The 9,883-nt window shown below is 42.4% G+C and overlaps 1 protein-coding gene and 1 long non-coding RNA gene across 2 annotated transcripts in view; one reads left to right on the top strand and one right to left on the bottom strand.

Annotated features, from left to right (window-relative positions):
• The window catches only part of scn8aa (sodium channel, voltage gated, type VIII, alpha subunit a), a 43,074-nt gene extending 39,092 nt beyond the window's left edge, over positions 1 to 3,982 (top strand). The window contains exon 27 of the mRNA XM_085781881.1: positions 61 to 3,982. Coding sequence (XP_085638007.1) covers positions 61 to 1,220 — 1,160 coding nt within the window. The 3' untranslated portion in view covers positions 1,221 to 3,982. The remainder of the gene's footprint in view (positions 1 to 60) is intronic.
• A 4,676-nt stretch (positions 3,983 to 8,658) lies between these two features.
• LOC146984592 (uncharacterized) lies at positions 8,659 to 9,660 on the bottom strand. The gene is made up of 3 exons (XR_015036213.1): positions 9,319 to 9,660; positions 9,111 to 9,210; positions 8,659 to 8,808 (listed from the first exon to the last, which is right to left on the bottom strand). It is a non-coding gene; the product is annotated as an uncharacterized LOC146984592 (long non-coding RNA).
• Positions 9,661 to 9,883: the final 223 nt, after the last annotated feature.

A 9,883-nucleotide genomic window follows, 5' to 3' on the forward strand; every position in this document is an offset into this window, starting at 1 on the left:
TATGAAGTCTGTTGTGTCCTGACTGCGTTCTCACTTATTTTCCCTTTTCCTTTCCCTCAGGTATGTTCTTGGCTGACATCATTGAGAAGTACTTTGTGTCGCCAACTCTGTTCAGGGTGATCAGGCTGGCTCGTATTGGTCGAATCCTCCGTCTGATCAAAGGAGCTAAGGGCATCCGGACATTGCTCTTTGCTCTGATGATGTCACTGCCAGCCCTGTTCAACATTGGCCTACTGCTCTTCCTGGTCATGTTCATCTTCTCAATCTTTGGCATGTCTAACTTTGGTTACGTAAAACATGGAGCAGGCATCGATGACCTGTACAACTTTGAGACCTTTGGCAACAGTATGATCATTCTCTTCATGATCACCACGTCGGCCGGATGGGATGGCTTACTGCTGCCGATCCTGAACTACCCACCAGACTGTGACCCCCTCTTGGAAAACCCTGGTACATCGGTGAAGGGCGACTGTGGTAATCCCTCAGTGGGAATCTTCTTTTTTGTCATGTATATCATCATTTCTTTCCTAATTGTGGTCAACATGTACATTGCCATCATCTTGGAGAACTTTAGTGTGGCCACAGAGGAAAGTGCTGATCCACTCAGTGAGGACGACTTTGAGACCTTCTACGAGATCTGGGAGAAGTTCGACCCCTCTGCCTCTCAGTTCATTACTTTTGCCAAGCTGTCTGACTTTGCCGATGCATTGGAGCACCCACTTCGTGTGCCAAAGCCTAACACTATAGAACTAATTGCCATGGACATGCCCATGGTGAGCGGCGATCGCATTCACTGCCTGGACATCCTGTTTGCCTTCACAAAGCGTGTGCTGGGTGACAGTGGTGAGTTGGACATGCTGAGGCAGCAGATGGAGGAGCGTTTTGTGGCAGCCAACCCCTCCAAAGTGTCGTACGAACCCATCACCACCACCCTCCGCCGCAAACAGGAGGACGTCTCTGCCAGAATTATCCAGAATGCCTACCGCACTCACCTCATCAGGCGTGGCATCATCTTTAAACGCCACCCTTTTACCAACAATAAGCTTGAGAATGGTGGGACCAACCAAGAGAAGAAGGAGAGCACACCTTCCACTGCCTCTCTCCCCTCTTATGACAGCGTGACCAAACCTGATAAGGAGAAGCAGGATGGAAACAAGGAGGAGTGGGCCAGGAAAGAGAAGGACAAAAACCAAAAAGATGAGTGGGAATCCAAGTGTTAGGGTTCAGTGACTCAAAATCCAATAAAACACAGCGAGATGAGACTCTGAGCCCAAACCCAACAAATGTAGAAAACGTGATCATTTGCAAGTAAGAAAAAAACCCAACAAAAACATACAAAAAAATGTTTACAGACTCAAATACTACTGAGGCAATGTGGTTTCTTATGTCGTCAAAGACAGCTGAACCAAACACAATCAGTTTACCGTGGAACTTTTGCTGCATAGTGATCAAGTTCATAGAGATGAGGAACAATTACAAAATGAAAAACAGTGACTCACAGTGTGCTGGCCAATGACACATTTCTTTGGGGACCAAATGCCAAGGCACAGAAATCTCTGCTAGATGATTGGAGAATTGCAAAATCCCTGCCACCACCACGCGTGGAAACCTCCAGTGCTACGGGACTGGATCACACAGATCCTACTAGAACTGTGTTAGCAGTCTGAAGGAGGGTCTGTAACGCTGAATTTACCATCTTTATCAAGAAGAAAACAATAATCAACCAAGCAAGTTTAGCTAGGAAGGAAACACTTGCGAGGGAGGGGGAAACCCAGAACCGCAGACAAAGATTTTTTTGTTTGTTTGTTTGTGCTGAGTATACTTGCATCTTTACATTATTTGAGCAGCAAAAAAGGTAACATTTAGCCCATGTCACTAGTCTTTTCATCTCCTCTTTCTTATACTGACACTAAAAAAGACATTTTCTACATGGGCTTTCACACGGACCGGGTAGGGGGTCATCAGTTATTGTTTTGACTTGGGCTGAAGGAGACTTGCTCAGACCGAGTTCCAGATAAATAATAATTATTGTGCTCGTTCAATGCATAGAAATGACTTGCATGAAGGCATGTTTTGATCAGGAATCATGCATGAGTAATCATAGTCCACAAGACACTAATTCTCAGACCACTGCAGTGGCTTGACTATAAGTTTGAGGCTGTCCACTGGGAAAAATTATGAGAACTATAAAAGGAAAATGAAGATTATGGATAGTGATATATAGAATATTAGGGGGAATGATATTCATATGATCCCACCCTTCTCTAGTTTTGTTTATTCAACTGACCTTGATCTTTTGATTCAGCCCTTTATCAAATCTTCAGGTGAGTGAAGGATGTTTGCACTCAGAGGCAACGTTTCAGTCAGATCGGCCATAACACAAACTAGAAAAGGTTTTTTGCTGCTCTGAATGTGGATAGTTTAGAAAGAGTGTGGAGTGTATGACTATTAGGAAGCAGAATATTCTCATGTTGAGGATACATAGTTTTGAGAGGGTCATGTCAGTAGTCCCGAACCCAATCTGGGGCTTACATCTCCTTGTCTTTTCCATCCTGCAGTCACTTTCCTCACATTCCTGTGGTCCCTGTGTTGGCAATGAGAGCAAATGATGTTTCATGCCAAGGAATCCATATCTGGCACCAGTCAGGGTCTGGTGTGCTTAAGTGTCAATAGGTATCCCATCTACTGCCATAGTTCCTGGAGAAGGGACAGAAGAATTTTTTATGTTTTCTGCTTCATTTTGATCTTCACTGTTTTGGGCTAGAACAGAAAATCACATTTAGATAGACACAGTAGAGAGTACTTTTACAGATACATTGCAGTTCCTCTTTTGTACTCTGTCAGATCCACCACAGAATTTCCCAGTGAGTGATGTCTTAGGTAGTGCTTTTCAGACAATTTGAGTTGCGAGCTTTAGAAAAACAAAAAGCCTTGAAGTCCTTCTCTGATGTCCTTGTGATGCAATCATTCTCAGAAAAGGCTTCGATCAGTGAGTGTGACACTGACCATCTAATACAGCAGAGTTAGCAGAGAATTATCACAAGGACATGCCTTGTCGTGCCTAGCATGTATGAAAGGTGGATGGCCATGAAGGGCTTGTGGTTTTGTCTGCAGAAACAAATGGATTTCGTCTGATATTACAGGGAGGTGGATGGTTGATAACTAACACAGCATAAACGTGGACCAATAAATAAGAAGAGCGCCTCCCTTCAGGGTTTTAGACTGACTGCCATGAGAACAAGAAAGAAACGCAAGAGCAGAAGAAGAGAATAGTGCTTTGGTCTGAGTCGGAGTGCTGAAAGTCCCATGTTTGTCAGTGTATCATTGTGCTTTTGTGGGACCTCTTAAACACTGTGTGGTGTTGGACCCGGGCTCGCACCATCTTCTCACATACGTGCAGGCTTTCAACCGCTACAGTACCACCCGCTTCAAAAATAATTAGTCAGAGATGGAGGTAGAAACCTAACACTTGCCGAGATAAAACATCAGCAGGCCTCACATCGACGCAGCTATGTTGTATAATAAGCTTTGTGGGTGTTTTTCATAAAACAAAAAACAAAAAAACCTGAGGCTTTGTCAAGTGGTTGACAAGACACAACTGCCTCCTTAATGTGTTCCTGCCATTTCTTTTCTACACAGGAGTGATGGTCCTATTTATAAGTGGATGACTGGACATAAATCTAGCATCCATTGTCACACCACTAATGCCATTTGGTGTGTTTAACACTGCCTGTACCAGAACCCCCTGTCTGTAACAATAACTGAGGTCTGTTTACAATATGAGGTCTCCGAATCAGTTTGGCTGCTGCACATTGAAACCAAATACATTCCCAATGAAAACCACAGGAGGAGTGAGTAATGTCATCCAATTTACCCATGTTCATCTTGGATGTAATGTTTTAGAATGATACATTCACACTTGAAAAAAAGTAATAAATAAAAAAACAACAAAAAAACAAAAAGAAAAAAGAAAACACAAAAACATAATATGTGTACAGTGCAGGCTATGATGTAAATGGCACAATCGCTGAAAAAGAACGAACTTTTTGAGAGAAACTATAAATATTGTATTATATTCTTTTATTTTATCGGCATGCTTTGTTGTGTTTTTTTGTAAATATGGAATTTTAAAAATGTTACTACTAATAATCAAAAAATGAATAATAACAATAATATAGAATGGCTTCCAGCTATGCCCTTTGTCACATTTGTTACCTTTTGGATTTTTTGAGACACTTTTCACTTTGTTGACAGAAATTGAATGAAATATAGATATTATATAATACAAAAGATATATACATGTATACATATATGTCTATATGTATATACATAAAACAGAAGAACACTGTTTGTCACATTTGATTTATGTGCAACACGTTCAGTGGATGTCTAAAACTGGTTGTTTCCAGCACCCTTCTATGTTGGGGAATAGCTCATGTGCGATGTTACTGGAGCTGCTTGCCATGGATTGTAGCCTGATCATGATGAAAGGATAATGTTACCAGCACATTTCTCACTTACTGTCATATCTCTCACCCTCACTGATTATACAGGACATGCCCACAGTCACGGACACAAACACACACACACAAGTGACTCTTCTCCTTGCCCAGTGTCTCACCTTGAGATAGTACCATCCCCAGGGCCTTTGCCTCCCCCATACAGTACACACATACACAAACACACACACACACGCACACACACATCAGTGCCATTACAACTCAACATGCATACAATCACGTACTTGCTTCTCATCCTCACATTTCTTTTGATAAACGGTTTGTTTTTAGTGTTCCACTCAATGGCATGTGCCTTTTTTCTGCTTTTTCTGCGAATTTGGATGTCGATGCCACACTGAAAAAAAAAGAAAAGAAAGAAAAAAAGATAAACAACAACGACAACAACTAAAAGAAACAAAAAAACATGTTTCCAAACTGTGGAGGGTGGGGGTTTGAGGGTGAGCACAACATTAATCAGGGATGTCGAGTCAGAAATACTGCCGGAGGATCATCCAGACACCCCACTTCATTTTAATATTCAACAATGTGTGATGTTAACAGAAAACAGCTAACTCAAAATGTCCTGTTCTTAGTGCTATGTGTGTCACCCACTTGGCTTGTGAAAAAGCAGCTTGCCTTCTATATTTCTGTTTTATTTCTTCTATATTTCTGTTTCCATCTGAAATTTATTTTTGTATCAATATTTGATTATAGGACTCATTCTTTTTTAGCATGGTTTGTTATGGGCGTTTTTTCTTTTTTGCTGAAAAATTAAAAAGTGCTTTTCAAACTGTTGTTATCATTTGACACCGTGATAGAGGATATACAGTACAATATGATGGTGTGTTGCACAACCACTTGGACTCTTGGTAAGAATATATGAAAGATTGTCTTCATTTGAGCACGAACCTTTTTATTACCAATAAAGCAGCCTTCCAGTTACAACTTGTGTTTGTTTCTTGCTGTAATGTTGACTTCTTAATATATTTTTTTTTCTTTTGCTCTGTTGTGTATGAGGATGCGAGTGGATTACAAAACATCCTGTGAAATGGAGCTGAGTGGCACTGTGGTAACAGGGTCATGAAAGGCAGCCTTTCAAATGTAATGGACTTATGGATTTGTTAAGAGCCCTGTGTTAACACCCCCCTCCCTCTCCACCCCACCCCTCAGAGGCAGAGTATGTACTATAGCCCAATTACTATGCAGTCCATCTGTACTGTCATGCTACCTCTTTGTGGTACACCATAAAATAAATAGGCCCAGCTCAGAGGTATGATAATACAGTCATCACCCACGTACGCCTTCTGTGAACAGAGCTGAGATGGCCATGTTGGGAGATATTGATCTGTTTATGCTCTTTTTTTTTCTGTCGGGTTCCCCAAGGTGGAGGAGGGTTCGGGGGGCTTTTTGGAGTGTAGGTGTTATTGTATGTAAATGATGTGTGGAGTGAACCTCGGGCAGGGCAGACACTGAACAGCTAGATGGCTGATTCTTCATCCGTCCCTCCCCTCTTTTTTTATTCACACTAAAAAATGTCTCCCTCAAGTCACATGGTTTCTTTTCAGCTCCCAGCATCTCCCTCCTCCCCTCTAATTCCTCCAACTCCCTGGATTTTTGTCCATCTATATCTGCAGTATGGCTGCTTATGTTTCAAATTCATGTATGTTTGTGCTACAGTACACATGCAGGCAATAGGAGAACCACTGACTGCATGGACCCTCACCTCCTGGCTCCTAGCTACATGCTCCAGGTTTGCTGTGAGAGGAGGGGGGGCGAGTCAGGAAGGGAGGGGCGAGGTAAGAAACAGAGAAGGGGAAGGGAGGTGGTGGAGCACTGCAGTGCAGATAAATTAATGCAGCAGTCGAGGCTGAGTCAGCAGCACACTCCCAGTTTGGCCCAGTGCCTCCATCAGCTTGTGCCCATGCACGGTTGCCTACAGGAGAGCGGCTCGCCCCTCTCAGTAGAAAAACAAATCACAACAAAATATGGACATTTTTAGACCTTAACCGAGCCTCGTTAACGGCATCTGAGCGCGGCGAAGCGGCAGCAGCAGCGGCGGCGGCGGCGCGGCTGTCGGTTTAGCTGCTGCGCGCTACTGCGGAGGAGGAGCTGTCCTTGGTGCTGCAGATGGTACCGCGAGGACCAACAACCTCTGCCCGGGGTATGAGGCTCTCTGGACGGGGCTGCATCGGAGGAGGGCATCGCTGTCTCCGGTGGAGCTCAGTATAAACCTCAGTATAAATGTGTTCAATGTGCAGAGAGAGGAGCTCGACCTAATTCGAAGACAGCCACACCCACACTCCCCTCTCCTCACCCTCCTCCCTCCCTCGCTCCCTCGCTTTCCTCTCACCCACCTCCCCTCCTCTGAAGTGTGTTGCCACATAGCATGTGCCTTCTCTGTGGGTAGACCTGAACGTGGCTAAATATAACGATTAAACGTGTCACAGTATTTCCTGTGCCATGATGATTGTTTTTAAGTAAGCGTGTGGCACTGAATAATATGACAGTCCTTTAGTCACTAATGAGGACTGTTTTCAAATGGCTCCTTATAATCTAAGGCAATGATCATGGATCATATTTCTGTCCCACTCTGTCCTGTTTTGCTGCAGTCCTGCTGCTAAGTGTCAGTGCAAATGCAAATGGTTGGGAGTAGAGGGGGTTTCCTACTATCTGATCCCATTTCAACCCTTGACTGAGATCAGAGGGTTGTGTTTGTGCTCTTGTGGTGTTCCCTCCCTTTCTCCCTAACACCTCCCTTCCTTCACCCCCCCTCCTCCCCTGGTCTCCCTTTGTCCCCAGTGAGTCACACTGAGGAGGGAGGAGGGAGCCCGAAGAGGGAGCTCTCCATTATCACTCTGGCCAGAAGCCAAGAGCCCCCACCACAGCTGCACCCTCATATAACTCTACATTTCTCAATGGGAGAGAGGCAGACACATAACTAACCCCCCACCCACCCACTCACCCTCTCCCTCCATCCCTACCTTCCCAGAACACATGCACATGAAAGCTTATACATCACCACCACCACCACCAGTTATAGCACTCAGTTTCTCCCCACCATACCTAAAATCCACCAGCCCCTCCCTTTTCACTAAACATCAACTCCATTAACTACTGTATTTTCTGCTCGCCTCATTGCATAACTTTATTGTGCAACAATGTAAATGTGTGTGCTATATACAGTCTGCACTGCAAAAAGAAACAAAACAGATGCCTTTACACCCACGGCCAGCCTTTTTTTTTTTTTTTTTTTTTTTTTTTTAGATTTTCCAAATCAGCCTGAGCTGCTTGGTTGCCTGATTTTTCCCCATTTGCTAAACAACAGCACCTACCTCTGGTCAGACTCCTGTATGAAATATGTGTGTTAAAGAAAATAATACAGAGCCCTAAATACTGCCTCTTTTATTACAATTTAAGATTTTATTCTAAAATCTTAATTTGAAAATACATTTGTGCGTATTACAACATCAAAGGCATACAGGTGAATTCATGATGCATTCATACAGTTTAGTTCTTAGTTTATGGATCCTGCAGAAATTTAAAATAAGACAGCCTGCCTTCTATGTAAGGTGCGGGCAATGACAGTGGTTTCCCCTGAAATATAAATTAATAAAAGTCTGTGATGAACCAGATGAAGGAAATAATTCTGACATTTTAAAATAACATGGAAGTTGAGATAAGTAATTAAACATCATGGTAATTATTATTCATTTTATTACTTAAAATGGAAACAGCAAAGTGCAAAAACTGTACTTTTCAATCTGAGAAAACCTCAGAATAAATAAACTGAGCAGTATTTCCTACGATGTTGCAGAGGGCTTGTCTTCTTTGATGCTGCTGGCCAACGTTAAGCAGTAACAAGCAAAACAAGCAAACACATCATTCTGGGAGGGGGAGGGGGTTCTTATACTTCTGGAGGGTGGAGTATATCCGCATGACATCTGTAAAGGTTAATAAAAAAATAATAATAATAAAGGGGTTGAAGCACACTCAGCTGGAAATACTTCATTTTCACTTTGATCCAATATTAAAAGATTTCCATCACAGTGATTTAGAGCCATTAAAAACACTTATTGACAAACTTCTACTTTTCCACCTTCTTGTCACATCAACACCAAAGAAACAGCTCCAGCATAAATATTGATTGTCAGCTCACCCTTCCCGTTTGATGGTGGCCAGCCACTCCACAAAATCCTTAGCCTTTATCCTATCGAGATGATGGGTGAAGTCGCTGCTGAACGTCCCTTCTGCGTGCCTTTTCAGGTTTTGGATGATGTCTTCTCCTTTTTCTATCTGATATGAATGCCATCTAAGATCAACCAGAGCAGATATGTGAATGTTAAGTTTATGTTTTCAGTCAATTTCATTGCCAGACATCATGTTGCATATTGCACACAGATATTGCACAATATAGTATATTGATTGTTTTGTTCAGCAAAAGAAGAAAAAAATACAGAGAAAACTGAAGCTGCACATTCAGATCATTATATCATTTCATTGATTTCACAGAATAACTCTGTTTGCTAAATCATATCAAATGTAAAAGTATACAAAGGCTAAATGTCCAAACATGCACATATCCAGTTAAGCAGAATGAGGCTGAAGACACACTTTGCTGCTCTTGCTGTTTTATCCACAACCATCTCTTTACTGCTCGAGCAGAGGAACAGCACCAACATACACCACACGAGTAGCCTCATCTTTAGGTCACCTGGTTAACACATAACCAAAAACACAATGTTTATCCTACTTGATTATTAAAGAAATGAAAAAAACTTGCATTTCTTATGAAATGCTTGGGTCTGATGAACAAACTCACCTTGGTTAACTCTGGCTTGTCTCCAGTGAAGCGCTGTACTTGCTTGTCTGGTGCACATGCAGTGTAGTATTGAGGAGCTCCTTCACACTTTGTATCAACACCTTGAAGATACACTGGGATGGACTAAACTACAAATACTGATTGTCTCCGTCACTCCTTAAGGACAGCAGGTGTCCCAGTGTGACATATATACGGGTCACCTCCCACAGACCACGACCCTCCTCCTCATTACGGTGTTTTGGATCATAGTGGATCTGAGCTAGAATGGAGAGTACTCACGACATAAGTCAAAGGTCACAGCCCATTCTGACTTACTGAGACAGTAGCAGGTGTGGAGAAACATTGTTCTGCTGTGTGACGCAAAGAAAATGACACTTATAACTGCACTGTTCACTTTTTTAATATTTGATATAAAGACTGTATAGGCAGCCAGAGTGTTGCAGTCTTCAAGGACTTATCAGGGTACATATCTGTCTGTGTTGGTGGTGGATGTATATTTCAGTAAACTTTTTTTTTCTTTTTCTTTTCTTTTAAAAAAAAAATCATCTTATTTACTTCAGTGTAT

Source organism: Trachurus japonicus, chromosome 7 (genome assembly GCF_045865225.1).
Source record: "Trachurus japonicus isolate A0001 chromosome 7, Traja_1.0".
Classification (NCBI taxonomy): domain Eukaryota; kingdom Metazoa; phylum Chordata; class Actinopteri; order Carangiformes; family Carangidae; genus Trachurus; species Trachurus japonicus.